The 21,755-nt window shown below is 45.6% G+C and overlaps 1 protein-coding gene across 2 annotated transcripts in view; it reads left to right on the forward strand.

The window, feature by feature from the left end:
• The window catches only part of LOC126537486 (ubiquitin-like modifier-activating enzyme 1), a 44,650-nt gene that overhangs the window by 12,802 nt on the left and 10,093 nt on the right, over positions 1-21,755 (forward strand). For both annotated transcript variants that reach the window (XR_008613788.2, XM_055074287.2), the window contains exons 10-21: positions 1,384-1,554; positions 3,107-3,211; positions 3,359-3,439; positions 4,746-4,898; positions 7,169-7,334; positions 7,905-8,101; positions 11,009-11,073; positions 12,460-12,511; positions 14,862-15,008; positions 15,577-15,651; positions 15,861-16,071; positions 19,905-20,173. Coding sequence is in view for 1 of the 2 variants with exons in the window: in XM_055074287.2 (XP_054930262.1) it covers positions 1,384-1,554; positions 3,107-3,211; positions 3,359-3,439; positions 4,746-4,898; positions 7,169-7,334; positions 7,905-8,101; positions 11,009-11,073; positions 12,460-12,511; positions 14,862-15,008; positions 15,577-15,651; positions 15,861-16,071; positions 19,905-20,173 (1,692 nt within the window). In the remaining variant the exon portion in view is untranslated. The remainder of the gene's footprint in view (positions 1-1,383; positions 1,555-3,106; positions 3,212-3,358; positions 3,440-4,745; positions 4,899-7,168; positions 7,335-7,904; positions 8,102-11,008; positions 11,074-12,459; positions 12,512-14,861; positions 15,009-15,576; positions 15,652-15,860; positions 16,072-19,904; positions 20,174-21,755) is intronic.

Consider the following 21,755-nt stretch of genomic DNA (forward strand, 5'->3'; position numbering starts at 1 on the left):
ACCGTATTTATTGCCACGCGGCGATAAAGTTTTACGGAATGGGAGCCGATTTTCGCTTATTTGTTGACAAGAATAAAAAGTGGCCACTCGATTGCAAGTGTGGTTCAGTTGCTTTCAATATTTTGGTAGTTTACCTTCACTCTAAATCAGGACGTATATCGGCAACATTCCTGCCTAAGTGTCGTCCGTTATTGGCTATCGTAGCCGTGATTGTCTCGTTATCATAACGATGCTTGTCAAATAACGCCCTCATACGATAACTAATCGATAGTTTTCACTAATAGGAGCTTGATTGCTTAGAAGAAACAAAAGCGACAGTGTACGTTTTGGCATGTCCTTCTACTAAAGGAAAGTCGCAATTTCGCCCGAAAGGCAAAGCAGCGATTGCAATAGAAAATTATTAGACAGTTGTACGAAGTACAAATAATAGATATATAGGCCATAAAAACTTCCGAACATACTCATAAACTAAATTAAGAATCCTGGTGTCGTGCGCACACACCCAAGCATGAATACATCTCAACGCTGGCAGGAGGAAGAGCGGCAGCAGCAGCGAGCGAATCGACCTTCGTGCTGCCTTTTGCTTCAACGTGACCTAAACGGCAAGAACACAGCGCACACGAAGCTGTGAGCTCTCGGCGCGTCTCGACTCTGTACGCATCGTAGATCGCTTTCAAGATAGGGTCCACGCTGCCGCGCTCAGCCGCGCTTCCACCCGTTGCCTTGCGATCGATGAAAGACGCTGCACTTTCTCTCCGCCTTCCTGTCTTACGAGTGCGAGATCGAGCCACCGTCCCCGCGGCTCACCCACGTAGGTTTTCATTCGCCCCTACAGCATACGGCACGCGGCCACGATGTTATCGCACTTGGACGTTATACAGAACATCACGGCAACGCCGACGCCAGCGGCGGTAGAAATGCGCCTTTATTATCTATATAACTGCTATCGCAATAAAACATATTTGCGAAACCTTTAATCTACGTATACCACTTTCGAACCAACGAGTGTGAAACTTCTGGTGTTAGGAACGGAACGCTTTCAACCTCTTTTCAGTTATCGTTCCATATACTGATACTAAATAAAAATGAAATATATTTGAGAGGAAAGTCCGCACCTACGTTTTCATAGTCGGCCCACAAATCGATTAAAGTTATACGAAGTAGCGCTTTCCATATAACCCAAAGCGTAGTTCGTAGTTTCGTTTATAAATAGCGAATTTCAGAAAGTGAAACTTGTACATAGTACGCATCGGGACCTAAGGCATGCTGTCCGAAGCGGAATGTCTTCACATAGGCATTAGCTGACTTGATACATGAGGTTGGCATCTTGCTTCATCACCTTGTCCATGAGATCCGTCCGCTAAGCGACCGTGGTCATTGCAGGACGATGCAGCGGAGGTTGTCCAACTAGCCAAGAAAAAGAACGCTGCTAAGGCCACACCACTGGAAAGCGTAGACGAGAAGCTGATAACGACCCTGTCATGCGTATCGGCGGGCTCCCTGTGTCCCATGCAGGCGGTGATCGGAAGCATCGCCGCCCAGGAAGTGATGAAGGTGGGTTCCTCGCTCGTTGCCCGTTTGGCCTGAGCTCACGAGGCCCCATTGCAAATTTCGGTTATACATTGGAAGCTGTAAAGCGCCGTCTAATAAGCGTGTTACGAAAACAATGTTTCTAATAGGATCAGTTTTGGAAGAAATTGAAGAAATTAACTACCCTGCTATCATGCCGCCAGGAGGCGAGAGTTATTGCCAACGGAGACGCTCTCTCCCTCTGCATCTTGTAGCGTTTCCGAGCGGTGCTTTTTTTCCCGGCCTTCTCCCATACCGGAGTCGAGCAATGTACCGCGGCGTAAGCACCACCTCCTTTCTTGCAGCGTTGCGCCTCCCGCTTTGGTTGGTCATGGTCATGACTGGTTGATTGGTCATGGTCAGTGACGAAACGCGCACGCCAATGAGGAATGTGCGTGCGTATGACCGTGGCTCTGCGGCTGGCAGGGCGCTGTAAACGAGAGCGAGGGAGCGCGGCGTTTCCTTTGAAATTTCAGCTGATCTCGCGGCGCACAGCGCCGTAACGTTTTGCAGACATGATTGTCTCCGCATCATGTATACGCTACGTTCGTTTGTTAAAAATGGCCGAATGTGGTGAGGGGCCCTTTAAGGGTTTACATTCAGGTGGCTGTGCTGCGCAGAGTCAGCTTCTAAAGCTCAGCTTTGTAAGCTTTCTACGAGAAGTGTCGTGGAATGGGCTACGTACTTAGTAGATACTTCGTTCTTACATGGGCTGCGTACTTATAGCAGACACTTAGTAGAACCAAAAGACTTGCTGCCGCTGCCTTCTTGAATATAAACGGGTGTTTAAAATAAGGTTTAAAAATCGTGCATGCTTTCCTTGCTACTCATATGAACATGATGTCAAATCAAAATGAACACGCTGTGATGGAGAATGTTATTATCGGCCGCGCAAACATTTTCTTAAGGATTGTGTGGAAAACTAACAAACTTATTGAACTCCATACGGAAGCGTTTCGAAAGGACCACATAGTGAGGAAAAACCTTGAGCTGCCGGACACAGTTTAGCCGTTGAAGCTAAGCAGCGAATCTTCCACCCCTCCAAACAACACCCCCCCCCCCCCCCACACACGCAAAAAGAAATAGAGAAAAAAGAAAAACGAACACGAAGGCGACGTTCCGTCACTATAACCGCAAACGATGGCATTATGACAACTTTGGTACTCTTTGTATTTTGATTTCTAAGTCTCTCGACCGTAGTTTTGGACAAAACCAAAACGAGTTCGCCCATTCGCTTATTGGTAGGTGTAAATGCCTTGTAAAACAGTCAAATGTGACAGAAAAGCAGGCATTAGCTTTTTAAGATTCTCACGCACGCAGGATATCAGACCATAATACCATACGTCGTCCTCGAATGAATCTTGTGTGTCCTGTTTAGTAGGGAACATAAGCTGCTTTCTCAAACCGCGAATTGACTGATAGAATTGGCAAGTGCTTTTACTTATAGGCAGCCGCATAACGCAATATTTGCTGTTTGCACGTATTTTTCTCCCTCGACTATGCTTTCACGCCGTTCAGTTTATTTATTACCTCACAGGCGTGCAGTGGGAAGTTCATGCCGATCCAGCAATGGCTCTATTTCGACGCTTTCGAGTGCCTCCCAAAGGGCGGAGACGTTTTGGAAGCGGCTGCCAACGCAATGGTGAGCTTTCTGCAGAGTAAAGACTCTCAGTAGTTTCGGAATGATTCGTTGCGTTGGGCAGGAATTCGCCAGAATTTTCGCCGTCGCTGCAGATTTCTTTGTTCAGAAGTGTGCGGCTTTCGTCATCCTCTTGTCTTCACTGTGCAGGAGCGCACCCGTTACGCTGCACAGACCCGGGTTTTCGGAGTCGGTGTGCAGGACCAGCTGATGGCTCAAAACTACTTTGTCGTGAGGAATTTAATCTTACGCTCTCGTTACCCACTTTTTGTTTGCAACTGCTTTCTTGGGCGAATTTTGCCTGGTCGGCTGTCTTAAGGTTTTTTTTTTTTGAGCTATTAAGAATTGCGTATGTTGTGCTTAGCCCTGTAATGCCCAACCTATCACATCTACATTCGACGCTGTCTTAATTCCTCGGGATACTGATTTAGGGGCGTTGAAAATAACGTTCTTAACGCTCTTATTGCTTCTTGGGGACTAGCTTACGTAACCAATTTGGTTCCGCTTCAACGAATTCAATATCAAGCTATCCGTGCGATTACCTTTCAGTCCTCGCGATTCTGATGTCTCTCCACGTTTTCATTATCTCAATATACTTAGGATTGATCACTTACAGTTCATTACAATGCGTCAATACTTGCCTATCGCATCATTAGCAACCACATTATTCTTCAGTGCATTCGTAAGAATGAGATTTAACAAGATTTTGATTACGAAATAACCTACTTCTGCAAAACGTTCGATTTCATTACGCACTCAAGCGACTGGTTTTCAGTAAATAAGCTACCGAATATTTATCTTTTAAGGTTAGGTCTAAATCATCGCTTTAATCATTTTAACCAACTCTGAGGTCATGCATTTTTTTCCTCAGCAGTTAAGTTGTAGTGAGCATCACATACCTCACATCGTTTTAGGACTTCGGTTTGTGCTTACGTTCCATACTGTAATCTAAATAATCGGTGTAGTGATGTTTTGGTTACGCGTTTATAATCAGCACGTGATCTGATTGTTAGCAGTTTGTTTTTACTAAAAACATGTTTTGGACTACCCATTATTGCCACTTATTCGTTCGTCTTGTATCAGCATTGATTTACTATGAGTTTAGTTTGTTTTTACTTAGTTTAATGTTTGCGCATTACCGCACTTTCCCCCCTACCCTTTATGCTGCAAATATGAGAGGTCCCATTACAGCAATTTCACATCTGAATTTCCTCTTTTGTGTAGTTTCTAAAATTCCTTGTTGCGCACTAGATATTGAGTAAATTCTACTTCTCTCTTTTTAGTAGCTTTTTTATGTGCTGGAGCGTTTGTTGAGTTATGGACAGTTCAGCTAACCAGTTACTATACATTTGATTTTTTTTTTACATATGTACGCTGCATATCCAAATTATACAGTTTTTTCCACTTTCTCTTGACGTGGAACTGTGTGGAAGCGGGCAACAAAAATTGACTTTCTTCTTTTGCTAACATGTAGCGGTTCCTTGCGATTTTGATGCCCTAATTGGAGCAATGGTTGCGTATTATACCCCACGTGAAGGTTGGCGCTGGAGCCATTGGCTGCGAGCTTCTCAAGAACTTCGCCATGATGGGCATTGGGGCAAGTGACGGCCTCATTCACGTGACAGACATGGACGTCATCGAGCGGTCCAATCTCAACAGGCAGTTCCTGTTCCGACCAGAAGACGTCGGCGTGAGTCATTTATTAGCTTCATCCGTTTTGCGGTGCCCGTTTCTTGCCTGTAAAAATGTTGCGGGAAGCGTAATGTGCACTTTAATGTCTGTATCTGGTTGGGCGCAAAAAGAGCAGAGTATAGTCGTTTTCTCCTCCTGCGGTTGTGGCTCTTTAATCGGAACCCTACGAATTATTTTCGCTAGTAGGTAGGAGCGTATGACTTCCCCGTTTTCAGGATAGGGGGTATACTAAAGCGTCACGGCTCTGTGCTTTGACCGAACGCTGGTTCACGACACCTTGTTCTCCCGGGTGCTTGTGCGAAATAGACCCGTGCCCTCATCGTCTCCCTTTCGGTCATCGCATGAGCGCTCGATCAGGCCCAATTAATGTGCACGCCACGTCTGGGATACAAGCAAACTGGTCTGCACGACCATGCTGCAACCTGGCGATAAGATCGGCTCGCGGTGTCCGTCTGTTCCTTCGCCGTACGAGGCCACGGCTTCACCATTTTTCTGCAACGAATAAAAATAAGTCTTAACGCGCCACCACTTAGATTCGGACGCATTAGTTAGCAAGACCTTTACTCGTTACATTGATTCAACCCGACCAGTTGGGGCCTGTTGCATGTGAGAAGCGTAGTGCGGGCGGAAAATAAATAGCCAACAGCAGGCAACCGCCAATCCGCTCGCTGCCGGTTGCCTTGCCTCGACGTTGTAGGTGACTGCTACACTTCGACTTGTACCAGAAACAAGTTTGTGCGAATGTGGTTAGGTTTGGCGTCGGCTTCTGAGTCGACCAGGTCGTGTGGGAGTCGTATTCAAGTCCCGTATTCTCTCACACACACACACACACACACACACACACGCACACGCACACGCACACGCACACGCACACGCACGCACGCACGCACGCACGCACACACACACACACACACACAAAAATTACGCCGAAGGTTTTAGTGAAAACAAAGTCAACCCAATCCCGATGCTGGACATAATATTATTTAGGGTGGGAGAATAATCGAAGTTTCGAATACGACTCGAATGTAACACCCTATACTTATTCGTATTCGAGAGTTGCCTCTTCGGTATGTTAGAATACTTCAAATATTGTGCAACAACCGACTGTTAAAGTCTTGTGCTTCATATGCCAAACAAAAGATCACAAACCATCAAAAGCGGAACAACGACAAAAGTTTAGAAGCAATTCAGTCACAAAATAGGTAATGTAAGCTTTGTTTTTGGTGTCTTGGCGGAAGCCTACGTGACAACGCATGATTTTTGCTTGTGTTCTGTCATTAAATGTTTTATTAGTCCAGTAATGTAGCAGTTTTACAACCAGTGATTTCTTCCCATTTCTATATGTGTTTACGGTTCACAAGACTTTCAGCAGCTGCTTGTTTTCTTTTTCCTCGCCTTCTGATTTTGCTTTTCTGGCGACCTCTTATGTAGCATTTTAGGAAAGCTAGTCATACAGCAGCCATTCATTCTTGAAAAGCTTGTTTAGAACCGGGCGCTAAAGATCTGAGGCTATTTGTGCAATTTTTGAAGTGACAATTAGTGAAGCTGTGTTTAAAGCCGATCCTAATTGTCCCTAATAGTTGTCTGTCTTCCTATTTCTCACTTGTGAGTACAAACGTACTGTCTAATTATACCGAACTACATATTCCTTCTGTAAATGTATGCGTCTGCGTTGGACTATTCCATGGTCGATTCGCTATTCGAAGCTTACTACTCGTGTTCGATCTGTATTCGAGAATATTGATATTCACCCACCTCTAATAATTATTAAAGAAAGCGACCGGCCAATGGAAACGATCACTTAAGAATGGAAAGCTTTGTGAATTCGGCTCAGCCGTATTTACAAAAAAGCTCTTGCACTAGAATTGCTTTTAAGGGAAACTTCAAGCCATTTCCGACACTGGACATATTAAGAGAGTGGCCAGTCAGTGATATAAAGCACTTACCAACGAAAACCTTTGGGCCGAATTCAGGATTTTCGTTCTTAATTACTTTGCCATTGGCTAAAGGCCTACCATGATACGTCCAGCGCAACATGATTGTCCGGAATCTGCTCTTACGAGCACTTCTAGCGAGCTTTTCCTCAGTGCGGGCCTTCGTGGATTCGGCCCCAGTTCCTGTCAGCGAACCCTACGTGGTACTGCATAATTGCGCATTTGGCACATGGTAGACTCAAAATTATTTTGCATAAAATTCACCTTCTTCGACCTATGTTACGGCGATTGCGCTTTTTTCAAGCGTGTTCTTATGGTTTGTCGCCGCGCGCAGCGCATGAAGTCGGCCACAGCCGCGAAAGCTGTCGTTGAAATGAACCCCGACGTGAACATCGCAGTCCACGAGGACAGAGTGGGTCCAGAAACGGAGAACGTATACAACGACGACTTCTTCGATTCTCTCCACGGCGTGGCCAATGCACTGGACAACGTGGACGCGCGTGAGTGTGCAGCCATCTTGGAAATTCTGGGTTGCCGTCACAGCTCGGGAACGCATTGCGGGAGTAGTGGTTGTGGTATGGGGGGGGGGGGGGGGGGGTAGGAGCTGTATTATTGTCGTGCCTTCCTCTTTACGAAGGCGTAAATGCTTGCTGGAGTTTTTGGACTCTATAATTCGCACTGCTGCATTGCATGCTTGCGTGTCCATTAACAGAATGCTGCTGCCTGGATGCTGCTGCCTGTCAACAGACTAGGTCAACCGTATTCGCAGTATTGACGTGGGTACATTGCGTGTCACCTTAAAATCTCAGAACACAGCAAGATTACGAAAGCCAGTGCCTTTAGCCTCGTTAGCAGTAATGAACGTTCTTTTTTTTTGTGTGTGTGTAGGGCACACGTTTTCTTCGTGTTTATTATGAAGTGTTCTCCTAGCTACAACTGTGACTTTAACCGCTCGCTCCCGAAAGCCGTCGCTAAAGCTTTGAATGAGCCTCCTATACATGGGGGCATCGAGAATTTTTTTGTCACGCACAATAACTAACACTATTATCACATTAACTAACGTCGTGCAGGCCAGTACATGGATAAGCGCTGCGTGTACTACCGCAAGCCGCTGCTCGAGTCCGGCACCATGGGAACTAAGGGAAATGTCCAGGTGGTGAAGCCGGACTTGACCGAATCCTACTCGTCCTCCCACGATCCGCCCGAGAAGTCGGTACCCGTCTGCACAATCAAGCATTTTCCAAATAACATCGAGCACACCCTGCAGGTCCGTATTGTGCCTTTCCTATCCCGAGCGCTCTTTTTGTTTTTTAAAGCGGAGAGTTTTAGCGAACCGTCGCGGACTTTTGGTCATCGTGGGCTGCTGCGGCTGCTTGTGTCTGGCCGAATAGCTCATACGCAGGACAGACAACACTCGTAAAAGAAAGCGGCTTATATGTAGCCCCTTTCTGGCTACAGATGTGCCAGGGACTGGTTCTGCTCTCCTCGGAATTACACAATGAAACAAAAAAAAACGGTACCGCAACGAATGTATGCCTTCAAAGGGGTTAATTCTTTTATTATAGCGAGGCGTTCTGTACCTTCTTTCCCAATGTTTAGCACGTCTCTTGGTCTTTTTCGTCTTGTTGTAAAGTAGGCCGATTCCGGACAAGTAAAATGGGCCGATCGGGAGACAATGTCTTAGCGAATCGGGACGATCCCCAAGACTGTGTAATTCTCGGTCTGCGGGAAGGCACGTGCTAGCTCTGCGGCAAAACACGTTGGAGAATGTGAACAACAGCGTAAAGTTTAGTTGACCGCTTCACTAAATCTTTTCACATTGATTCGAATATGTGAGTTGGTTCTTCAAGCGTTTTTTCTTACACAATATATACCTTATTGGTTTTGTAATAGCCCGCATAATTTCATGCGGATGGAGGCGTTGTGCTGTAATGGCTACGTTGAAAAAGCATAGACATGCAAGTTTCACCGCTGTCGTCGAGCTATTAGAATTTCAAATCACTGATGAAGCTGTTGCTTGGAGTGCTGGTTTATGTCGGAGCAACTATCTGTTTCCCTTGTAACTTGCGTCACTAGGAGTGGGTAATCTATGGTCTGATGGGTAGCGCATCGCGCTGCTGAGTTGAGGGAACAGGGCTCGAAACCACCTGTCAAACCAACTTGAGTCACTCGGTATGTGGCACAGGGCTTGTGCCGTTGTTCAATGACCTTCTTTGATGCCAACTTGGATCACTTGAAATGCGTCAACTTACCTGTGCAGCTTTTCAATGAACCTGATGCCAACATCGGATCACTGCGGAACATGCCACATAGGCATGTTTCGCTTTTCAGCAAGCCTATTTGACGCCAACTTGGGTAACTGGGCATGTCAGATTGCGTATGTGCCGCTCTTCAATGACAAAAAAAAAAGCTAAAGAAAACATTCTTAAGAATTTTCTCCAGTGCTCAGCGGAATCGCACCCGCGCCATGTAGCGGCGGCGCCGCTACATGGTGCAGCGTGTGCGGAGGGAAGCGCGAGGAACCCAGCTGCATTAGATGTTTCGACGTTGGCAATAAGGTATCGCTGCATTGCTGCAATGCTAATCGCAATAACGTCGATATTCATTGTGAGACGGGTTCTGTCGGAATGTTTTGTTGAAACTTTGCAACTGCAATCTTTACAACCGTAGACTCTTTTACGGCCAGTTCGTTAGGAACAGTATGGGTTTTACGTAACAGGGGTGCGATCGGAGATCGTTGTTCGGCGCGTTCGTTTGGTTACCGGCGCGAGATTGGCCTACTCCGCGCCGACGTCATCAGCTGCGGAGCGCGGCCACGTTTTTGGTGACGTCAAAGTGACGACACGCTAGGCGCCGAACGCGATGGGAGTTGGGAAGTTTGGAGCGATCATACGCTCGTATGATACCGGTTTCGCATGGCGCGTTTGGTGAATTGGCTTGGATCTCAACGGCTGCTTCAGTCGCGGAATGGCACGTTCCGATCCAATCCATTGTTTAATTATAGAAAATGACGCTTGCGATAGGAACTTCTTTTGTTGCATTGGCGTTGCGTGAGGAGGAACGAGAGCAGTGGAGGTGCGAAACGCGTTCTAAGAAATTTCAGAATGCGAATTCCAGCGTCGCTTTCGTTTCTCGAAACAAATGATGCGTTGGTTGTACGGCGAACTCGACCCCATCATCGGGTGCCAGCGAGCCACTAGAATGTTGTTGTTGCCTCTTGAAAAGTGCGCCACTGTTCCCGTCGTTTTTTTTTTCTTTCCTCGCTTTGCGCGACACCAGCTAGGGACGACGCTGAGAAACTAATGGTTATAAATTGTAGTAGTCACACGTATTACTATTTGAAAACGTGTTTAAGCTTGAGAAAAAATGCATCTTTCAGATAAAGATTTCACTCATTGGAAGACGAGAAGCATTTCGTTCTGTAGTATACTGTCTCCAAGCAGACGACAAACGAAGGAAGTAAACTTTCGGGGAGTTCACCGCTTGCCGATTGGCTGCACTCTCCGCCCCGTTCTCACAAATTTTTCCCACTGCCACTTTGTGGCGTTGCAGCAACCGAACAAAACGCGTATCGAACAAAGATCTCCGATCGATCGCACCCCAGGAGCACTGATATATCAACTTTATTGATTTTAGTTTGGCCGGTCGTCCAACCGGCGACATGTATGTGCCGTCAGACTTTCATTCTGCCTCTCATTATCTCGTGTAGCTTGAGACTTGATTCTCGTAAATGTACTTACTGGGCTGAGGCTTGTTTTTTCTGGTGGCACGTCTAGTCAGAAGTAGGCGTCTCTAGTCGGAGGTATAGCTGTGCATGTAGCATACATGCGGTGGCCGTTCTTTGAGACACGTGGCGGCACCTTTAGGAGAAAAGGCAATCACAACAGCTTGTATTCGCAGTAGAAGTGTTCATGATAACCAGTATCGGCCAATAGTGATGTTATAAAAATATATTACTGAAGGCGGCTGGTGAATTGCAAGCAGCTTTTACAATGTAAAAGCTTTGTGAATTCTGGCCAAGCTTCTACCTGAGCAAATCGAGTGTCCGCAATATTTTTGTTTTCAGACCCAAGGAATGTCTCGCTTATGCAAAGCCCCGTTCCACTACTGGTGTGTGTGATGACGTCGAAATGATACTGTGCTGAAAAAAGGACGGAACATTTTGTCTTTCCAGTGGGCACGAGATGAATTCGAAGGTCTGTTCAAGCAGTCTGCAGCAAGTGCTGTCCAGTACTTAAGGCGAGTATACAGTGCACCGCAAAAGCGGATGTACGCGCATTTCTACGATCTGACCTCTCTTGTACACAATCAGTTTGGTTATGTTAAGAAAATCTAAATTAATAGACGCTAAAACACAACAATTGAACACCGTGCCTTATTTTGCTACCCGTTTTATGGATATTACCTAAAAAAGATTACTCTTGTTAAACATTTACGCTCCTCTTGCATTTCTGCCACCTTTTGTCTCGTCTCTGTCTCTGGAAATAAAGTAAGCCGTCCATTTGAATCAAAAGCGCGCATTTCCCCGTCGTGTTTGTCTCCACATTTGTCCGATAATGCAAGAAGCCGACGGTCGTTCATTAGTCACGTAAATCTCTCGCTTTCTTACGCGTGCTTTCCTGCAGAAAATACGTTTTTAATCGGCGTACGACCTTTGCCTGAAACATCTCGAGATTGAGGAACCTTGATGAGGTGGCGCGAATTGCGAAACAATTCCCGACACGTCATAGAAATCCTTAAATCAGGGCTGCACAATTAAAAAATAACAGCAAAGGCCACGTACAACTTCTTGGGAAGGCATAACGGGCTTAGCTTTAGGGAGAAACGTTGCATGTTTTGCTTGCGTAAATGCAATCTGTTTGATTTGATTTCATCGCACTATTTGCAGCCTTGAGAAAGTCTCGTAATGCCATGGTGGTCATCGAAGAGAGAAGGCTGTTCTCGTTCGCGCTCATAAAAGCAGCGTTATTGTTCACAGAAATTGGCTTCACGGCGTTTGTTATACGCGTTTTCATATTTGTTCGCCATCGAGGTTCTCGTAAGACCAAAGAGACGCCTGCTCGCGTCGTAGCTTCAGTGCAGGTCGAAGAGATTTAGCTGCACTGCAGAGTCACTCTTCCAGCATCAGAGAGAAATAGTGGCGGAACGGATGGTAGCTGTATCTTTTTTTATCTTCGAATGACTTTTGACGACGTATTATATATAAAAATGTTCTGAAGATTCAGTGTTGCACTTGCTGCTCCATTTGTATAAGCAATCTATCTTGAATTTAGAAATGACATACTATACTAGTAATAATGAAGAATGAAAAATGTCATCACAGTTCCAATTTCCAAGAATATGATGGACAAAAACGTTGTGTCTTTCGACGTTAGAATGGGTGAGAAGTGGCTCTGACTCCATTCGAATTTCTATATTATGACGCGGGCTAACAGTATGTCAAGAAGTCGGCCCGCCAGTCTCTGGTAAAGTTGTTAGAAGCGATATGAAGATGCAACATTTAGATTTTGGTTTTATCTCAGCCTTGCAGTGGGAGAGGGGGGCATCTTGGTGCCGTGATCTTGGTGTGTCAAACACAACAAAGTCGCTGATGCCTTTCTTGTTTTCATTCACTGATCTTTACAGTGACCCTCATTTTCGGCTGAAGGTCCTACAAACGCTGCCACTGAACCAGAAAGTAAGCATCTTTTTCTTCGTTTTTATGGCAGCCTCCGAATGTTTTAAAGGTTATGACATTGCTGCCGCGTCCTGTGTCTCCTGTAAAGTTTTTTCTTTGCAGCCCTTCCAACTGGCGAGCTTCTTTTGAAAGCCAACTTTGCTTTTCGAGACACTGTAAATGAACTATGGTTATACTGACTGTACAAAGAGGAAAATTTGGCTGTGATTTCAAATGACTACCAAGATAGCGTTTGATATAGGAAAAAGAAAATGGCTGCTGGTTATAGCAAAAATAACTGTCTACGAATTCCCGCATGAGTTGATGCCAGTCCTCATTGTGATTGTCGTCTCGTTTTGTGTGACCGACGGTGCGGCTAGCTATCAGTTGTATTTGCTTCGGTGGCATTAGATTACAATAAGGCTCAATCACCAATATCGGCTTTCCATTCAGCCCAATGCTTCGCAAGCAGTAATGCATGGCACATTTATGAGCGCAATCACGATGACAGATACGGCGGAGTGTTCTCCAAGACGTGCCCAGTTCACGTTTGAAAGGCGGTATTCATGGTTACAGTGGAACAACCATGCGGTAATACATGCAACGTAGCATATACAAAAACGACTGGCTCCATGTGTAGCAATGTAAAGTAAGCGGCGCATGGGAACTCGGCAGACTCCCTTCAAAAGTTTGGTTTCATTCCAGTTTGACTAGAGAGAACCGAAAGGCTAGTGCGAATACAACAGATTGTGCGCTGCCCGTAAGAAAGTGAACTGTCCGTCGTGAATTTGTTTTCGCAATACATGTTTTGAGCTCATTCAACGTTATATAGTGATTACCATCGTATTTCAGTATTTCATCACGAGGCAAGCAAGCAATTCGAAGAAACGATTTTACTGGCGAACTCTCGTTGAAAACCCGAAGGACCTTTCGTCGTAAATACTGTTTTCTTGTATGAAGGTTGTTCGTCTTCTATCGCCGCTCACATTTTACAGGACGGATCTGCGGGCGCATACGCCCAAGTCCTCGTATGCTTCATCGTTAATGAACACACCACGCTGTATTATGTTGTACTTCGCCTATTTTTTCCACCGACAAGAGGATGCACCGTAAATAAACAGAGCTGAGGGTTCTCTAGCGGGATTCGTATAAGAAAACTTTGTAGAGGAATGTTGAAGGAGTGTTTGGTGAGGTGTGGAACAAGTAAGAATAATTTGCCACAGTGACGTGGCGAAGATAGCACTGCGCAGCTAAAGCAATAAATGCAGATGAATATTAAGTATATCTTAGATCTTACTTGATCACCTGAGAGAGATAAACAACATCCACGATATTTCTTCAATCTGGTGTAGCAGCAGGGTGTTTTTCATCTCTTCGGAGAAGGTAAATGTCTGCGCTCGGGGGGGGGGGGGGGGGGGGGGGGGGGGGACACTTATCTAATGCGACGAGTGCACCCACAGCTGCGTTATTGTTAACTTGAGGCTGTGCTCTGCGTCCCCCACGGCATAGTCAGCTCACCGGCATTACGAAAGCTTGTTCGTCCAATCAACGGAAAGTCCGCGCGCGCTATATAGAGTGTTTCTGAATGTTCATAAATACTTTTCTATATGAGTTTTCCTCATATGATGTTCGTGGTACAAAAAATCAATGATGTGAATGATCAATATGAAGGCAAAATAGTGCATGATTTCTATAAGACAGCATTTGTAAAGATGCATAAGCATAGCGTGTAGGCGAGTGCTTGCTGCGCCCTCCAAAGCTCTGGCGAAACAATACTATAATGAGCTTTGTTCAAAGGAATGGTTTATAGAATATTCACTTGAGAGTGCGCCATTTTGTTGTTCCGTGTACGAAATCATCCAGAGGTTTCTTTTGTGTCGTGAGAATCCAGAAGAAAACCTGACATGATGGAACCAGTGAAACTATGCCAGAAATTCAAGCAGGGAAAAGAAAAACGAACAAGCAAGTATATTATTCAGTAGACCGAATCATATCATTAAGAGCGGATAGATTTTGTTAACCTGTAGAACATTATCTGAGGAAACCGTCCGAGTGTTAGTCCATTTTCTTTCAGCTAAAAGGCTTGGTAGCGCGTGCAAATGATATTTCATTTTTTTGTACAACTTCTTCTGTATGCTTAGTTGCGCACTCATTGTTCGTTGTATAGGTAAATTTGAACGTTTGCTCTATGCCATGTACAAGAGGGTGTCCTTCAAGTACAAGAGGGTTTCCTTCAAGTGAATTTTTCGCTTATTGCCTGGGCAATCCCGTATTTTCCTGACGTAAACAAATAAATAAACAAATACTTCGGAAACAACGCAAGTATTCGGAGCAAGGCAGGAATGAGTGTATCACCGCCTTCCCATTACAGGTGGTGCTAATGGAAGAAATGAAGAAGATTCTGGTCGACGAGCGAGCGATTGTTTTCGACGACTGTGTCGCGTTCGCCAGGCTGCGGTTCCAGGAGCAGTACAGCAACCAGATACGACAGCTGCTCCGCAACTTTCCCGAGAACCACGTACGAGTTCGCCTTCTCGGGCTTTGCTAGCGAAGTAGAGGTGGGAAGGGTGCTACCGTATACTGCTAGCTTGAGGGAAGACTGTGCAATTTAGCCGAGAATGATGCATAAAACTTCTGCAATGGCGATCATAGAGTTTTCGCCGTTAGCTGATGTCTGGAACGTCAAGAAGGCGAATACGGAACACAAAATGGCAACGACACAATAATTCTGGAATCGTCTGCTCGGCGCTGGACAACATTATTCGAATATATGAGGGTTCAATTGCATTCAAAGCTAAGGAATGACTCAACCTGGCAACTACTAGGACACAAACGACCGAAATGAGATAAAACGCTGTGAAGTAAATGGCGCCACAATGACGTTGTTGGTGCCTCAGTTGCATTGGTTTCGGAGGAACAGAAAAGACGTTGGGAATAGCACAGACTGGCAGGAATTTTTCGAATAAAACACATTTGGTCATCACCATGACATTGTACATTTTCTGTTAATCTAACACTGACTTTAGCGAGTTATGAACTAAACTGGTGGGTCTAACTTGCGCAACTTTGTTTTTTTTTTCTCACAGACTACAACCTCTGGTACTCTTTTCTGGTCTGGCCACAAACGATGTCCTCATCCCATCGAATTTGACCCCGACAACGTAAGAGTACATGCTGCTTGTGCGTTTGTGTGTTTTACTGTTTGTATGCATGCTTCTACATGTGCTTATAAGCGTATATATGGTTGTCCATATGTAAGGTGCGTCCGAAGCATTCAGGTCTCTACTGCAGTTACGGCTTTTGCTTCTATTACAACGCAACGCTCGTCTCGCCATTCTGACTCGCACTTTTCACTTCCGTCGTATCGCAGGCGCTGCACATGGACTACATCGTGGCTGCAGCGAACCTGCGGGCAACTATGTTTGGCATTCCGTGCATCACGGACCGTCAGGCGATCGCCGCCATGCTCAAGGAGGTTGAAGTCCCAGCATTCAATCCACAACCAAACGCGCACACAGCCGTGAACGTCAACGATGCAAACGCACAGCCTGTAGCGCAGCAGGTCGAATCGCCACTGAACGGTGCGTGCTTCGTGAGCTGTTAAATCGCCTTCTCTTTTTCCTTCGAATGTTTGTATTGCAATGATATACCGCAACCATATGATGCACACGGGGATCGAAGGCAAGGAAAGCATAGGGAAAGTTAACATTGGTTTCAAATGAAATGCAGAAGCAGTACAGGAAAAAATGGAAATGAAAATGGTTGAAAAAAATCGTAGTTTCGTCCGAAACTCGAAGCATCGATTGCGATAGCAAATTGGTAGACGGCTATACGAAATGAAGATAGTAGTTTAACCGGCCGTATATAGTTGTAAACATTCGCTTACTAACTTATTTAACAAGCTTGCTGTCACGCGCGCAGAAGCAAACATGAACACATCTTACTCGATGACCGCGGACCCTCGCTGACAAAACGCTGGCGTGAGGAAGCGCGGCAGCATCAGCGAGCGAATTGACCTTCGTGCTGCCTCTCGTTTCAACGCGGACAAAGTGGGGAGGACACAGCGCACACAAAGCTATCAGCACTTGGCGCACTCTGTCCCCGTCGCAGATCGCTTTCAAGATGGGGCCCGCGCTCCGCCGCACCATACTCAGCCGCCGCCGGAGTAGAAGGCTGCCCGGTGTCTTGCCCGCGATGGAAGACGGCGCGCTTTCTCTCCCCCTTCCTCCCTTACGCGCGCGAGACCGCGCGCTTTCACTCGCACACAGCATACGGCGCGCGGCCACGATGTTATCGCACTTATCACGGTGACGTTATCATGGTGACGCAGACGGAGGCGACGACGTCGGAAATGCGCCTGGAGTGTCCTTGTAATTGTTATCGCAATAAAAATATTTCGGCTACCCGCGCGGCAATTTTGCAGCGATGCCTTTCCCGCGATTTTATGCCACTCTTATCATTCGCCGTTCAAGGCCGGCTCATCACACTGATAACGCTGGTGGAGCGTCGCTCTGACGAAGCGTGAAAAGCATGAAAAGGAATAGGTACCTGCGAATTCTCCCGATTTGTCCGGAGACGCCGAAATTCTGACCAGCCCGCCAGAATGTGCGGACGTGGTTATAATTATCCCGAAAGACTGCTGCGATCTCACTGCGAAAAGCAAGCAAACAAACAAGCCAACCAGCAAAGGCAAGCAAGAAAGCAAGCAAACGAATAATATGCAGCACAGCAACACCGTAATTGTCATTTTGAGCTAGGTAGCTAGATGAAGTTGGATTTAAATCCAAATCGTGTGTAGGCAGCGTGAGTCTCAGTTCAGTGCGTTCAGTGCGCGTGAGGCAAAGGTTTAATTTGCGATGTATAATGGGTGGTTTCGTTAAGTCATATTGGCCGCTGTACAGCTATGTCATGCGGTGAAGAATATTAAGAGTGGAACGGGGGCACTGCCATTGGACATAGCACGTGTTTCCTGATTATGCCTGTGGCGCATCCGGTCGCAGTACGAGAGACGAGACCCATAATAACTACACTGACAGCCATTCAGAGCTGTTTATGACGTCGCTGTGGTACAGAAAAAAGAAAGAGCATTATTTTTTTTTTTATTTTTTCGTTGTCCCGATAGAAAAGGCAGAGTTACATGCAAAGATCGGCCGATATTCACCGATAGTCGCGATCATTTGACGGATATCTTCTTGTCTAATGATAGGGAAGGGTCAATGCTAGCACATTACAGTGTAGCTTAATGATGAAGTCAAGTTGAAAACTTACGGGAAGGTTTTTTGCCAAATAGATGTGTGGTTCGTTGGAGAACAATTAGCAGCAAAAAGGGTGTCAGGCGATCGCCTTTTTTTTTTCAAAAAATATAGCGAGATTTGTGAACCGACCAAGTGTCTGTGAAGGCAAAACTGGTATAACCGGTTTCATTTTCAACATAAAAATGCTCGAATTTCTTCTCTTTAACTTTACTATTATGTTCAGTAAAGTGATATAGGTAAAAAAATTAAGGCCATTCCGCCCTGCGGAGGTGGATGACCAACGGAGCTGTAAGCATCGTGTTGAGAAAACTTGTGGCAAAGACTTTATTGGCATCACTCATTGTCACATAGTAACGATGGTCACATTGGTTTTGGGGTCGCTATGACATTCGGCATACTCGCAACTGCAAACACATTCTTTGATAACGTCAAATCGATGCACGTACGCCGCTGGGTAGCCGGTTGGGCCGGACTGGTGTGGCATCTCAAGCGACATGTCTGCAACACCAGTGACAGTGATGCAACGCGACAGTGATGCAACACGACAGTAAGCCACTCTCTTTTCGGTCCCCATACGTCCACGTTGAAATCACCGACAACGACCACAGGGGTAGTGTCATTGCAATGAACCCACGCAAAGTGAGTAGCTGTGAACCTTACGGGGCTATGAGCCATTGCATTTTTGCTTGCATACCTGGGTATGAGCCATTGCTTACGGGTGTATGAGCCACTGACGATGACACTTTTCGACATGCTGTTCTGTATGTTGTATGCGTGATTTGAAAGGATGTAAGCACCGTTCCCTTCACTTTGTTGAGTGCCTGTAGCCTCTGCCTTGCGGGGCAATGAGTCATTGCACATTTTGCTTACTTAAGGGGGTACGAGTGCTTACAGGGGTATGAACCATTGATGATGATAGTTTTGGTTTGCGTCTACGAAAATTCCTAGGTACCCTTACCATATACGGCTCCACTGTAAAACATTGACAGAATGTTTCTATTTGTATAAACATAAACTCTCATAAGGGGTCGTATTGCGTCTAAAATGCGTTTTTTAAGCTATCCTTGATGTTTGTGCGATAAATAAATAGCAAATTGCCTTTCTTTGTTGCGCTTATACACGCCAGTTTTCTCATTTAGATTAGTGGCTACAGTATGGCGAAGATCAGAGTGAGAAGGCAATGTAAAGGAAAGATTGTCGAGAATCTGTTTCTAGAAGTGCGTTGAAACTTGGTAATTAATGTGAAAGGTGGCTGCAATATTCTTCAATAAAGCTGTACACTGTAAGAAAACCAGTATAGATTTGTGCACCCTGTAAAACGTTGTCTTGCCTCGAATGAATGCGTCAATCACACTATGTGGCAAAAAATAACCAAGGACACCTATGTGAACCTTCAGAGTTTCAAGCTTGCTGTAACCGACGCCCTCAGTCATTTCAGCAGTGTCAAGAGAGGCACACTTGATATTTTGAAACCATTTCAAATAGAACACGGTCTTTAGGTAGCATAAACATGTCGTGCAATTCACCGGCCAGTCCATGTGAAGGCCTCCGCTGTAGCGCTGGTGCTTCAAAACAAGTCATAAATATAAACGTGAGGGGCCCTGTGGGCAGTGGGCAGAATTAAACAAAAACAAGAAAGAGGAGTAGGCAAACTACGAATTTGGGGAACTTTAACTACCCTAAATTTTTGTTTTGTTTTGTTTGGGCACTGAATATGTTTCACTCCTTTTTTGATTTTCTCAACCCACATGCCAACAAAGATAACTATATTTCTAATAGATCTTTAACGGTACTTTCCACACGGGTTTTTTATATAGATGACTGTGCAATGAATCTACAGACATGAACTTGTACGACAAGTTTTGATACGGCTGAACTTTATACCAAGGCATACCTATCAGGACCGCACATTCTTTTTTTTTGTTATTGTATCATTACGCTTTCAAGATTTCGCGCATCTTGTTAGTTGTCATCAATTATCAAAACTCACTACGCTTCATATGACTTCAGTTTGCTTTGAAAAATGTGCTCCATAAGCCAGACTGATGATCGGAATTTTTATTCTTCTCCCCCAATTTTTTTTCTAGCTTGGCATGATACCTTACGTGAACCATGACGTCCTGCGACATCTTTTTTTTTTTTTATCCTGTCTGCTTTAGACGAGGATCGCTTGGTGCAACTGTTGGAAGAGTTGCCCGTTCCGGAGAAACTCCAGGATGTGACGCTGACGACGCTGGAGTTCGAAAAGGACGACGACACCAACTTCCACATGGACTTCATCGTCGCGGCCTCGAACCTGCGTGCCGCCAACTACGACATCGAGCCGGCCGATCGGCTCCAGAGCAAGCTCATCGCGGGCAAGATCATCCCGGCCATCGCCACCACCACTTCGCTCGTGGCGGGTCTCGCCTGCCTCGAGCTGTACAAGGTGAGGCCACCCGTCTCGAGGCCTATACTTAACGCCTAGACATCTTAAGGTTTTAGTCAGAGGCTCGGGCCACGTGACCGTCGACCGTGGCCAGTCCCAGATGGCCAAGGAAGCGCACATTCAAAAGCGAGGAGGAGCACCTGCACGAGGGAACCATTCGAGCCAGCACGCGTTGAAAGTGTTCGAGAGCGCACGCCTCGGGGGGTGAAAACTGTATAGGGTGTTGCGAAAATTAAAGGCACACCAAATAGAAACACTAAATCAGCTTTTTTTTTTTTTCGAGTTACGTGTTCTCGAGTTGAGTGGTGCTTATGGATCATTCATTCTGTTGTACTTTGGAATGTTGGGCGCTTGAAAATAATTTTTCTTTAGCACACTCCAGGCAATAAAAAAACGCGGACGTATCACGGTAGTGTAATGGTAGGCTTGAAGACACAAAATTTCTGGTTCGATCACAGGTCGGACGCTTTTACGACACGTTCTGCCCCGCTGGAAGTATAGCGCAAGGAACGAAGCATGATCGGACAATTTCTTCCATAGGCGGAAAGTTGTCACTTCTCCAGGGAGGGGGGGTGGGGGGAAGGGCTGGGGCTCGACCAGCTTTCCGAACCTCACCCATGTGTGTGTGTGTGTATATATATATATATATATATATATATATATATATATATATACAGGTCAAAGTTCCAATTTTGAATTTTGCACAGGAACTCCAGTGCCGTTACATAAGCGTCACGTCATGGATTTCAATGTATCTTTTTTTTTTTCAGTTTTGTACAGCTGTGACTCAGGAAATGCTTTTTTTTTTGTTAGAGCTTACCAAGTTCAGTCTTTAGCTCTTCTAGAAAACAGCGTTATATGTTTCAACGGATAAATAATTCACTAGACCCAAGTTATACGCTACCAAAATGTCACGTCATGGCGGGATGGTGCGTCAACTTCAAAACGGGAGCATCGCCACCGGTGCTTTCCCTGAGCGACCTTTTGTGACAAGTAAACAGGACGACACAAGAATTGCATGAAACAGTAAACGAACGATGCGAAAACAAACTTCAGTAGTTGTCACTGTCAAACTGTCGGTGCGCACCAGGTGGTCACAATTATTACACATTTGTCAACTACGGCTTATCTGATCACAGGTGTAGTTTCACTTCGCTGTCGTGTACAGTAAAATTTCATTAGCCTTAAAGGGAAAAGGTGTTAGACATGTCACACAAAACAGCACGCTTGAGGGTGCAAGAACCTTTACTGCGTTCAGACCGCGTGTCACCTTGTTGGCGTCCCAGGTAGTCAGCTTGCCGAATACCCCGACGCACCCCACCTAAGTAGCGAATGAATGCTCTATTAATGTCGCTCTAACTTAGTAATGACTTTTCACTGCCCGAATGCAGCGTTAGCTAGCACCTACAACAAAACGAATCCAAAACGAATCAGCCACACACTTCGGACATGTGAACGCGAATAACACCGCGGCAGCACCTGATAGGAGCGCTACGATCTAAAGATGCCAGCAGTGCCTGGTTGAGACACGTTGGCGGACTAGCTGGTTTTAATCCGATAGAATGTGTAAGCGCGACTGAAC

Source organism: Dermacentor andersoni, chromosome 4 (genome assembly GCF_023375885.2).
Source record: "Dermacentor andersoni chromosome 4, qqDerAnde1_hic_scaffold, whole genome shotgun sequence".
NCBI classification, from domain to species: Eukaryota; Metazoa; Arthropoda; class Arachnida; order Ixodida; family Ixodidae; genus Dermacentor; species Dermacentor andersoni.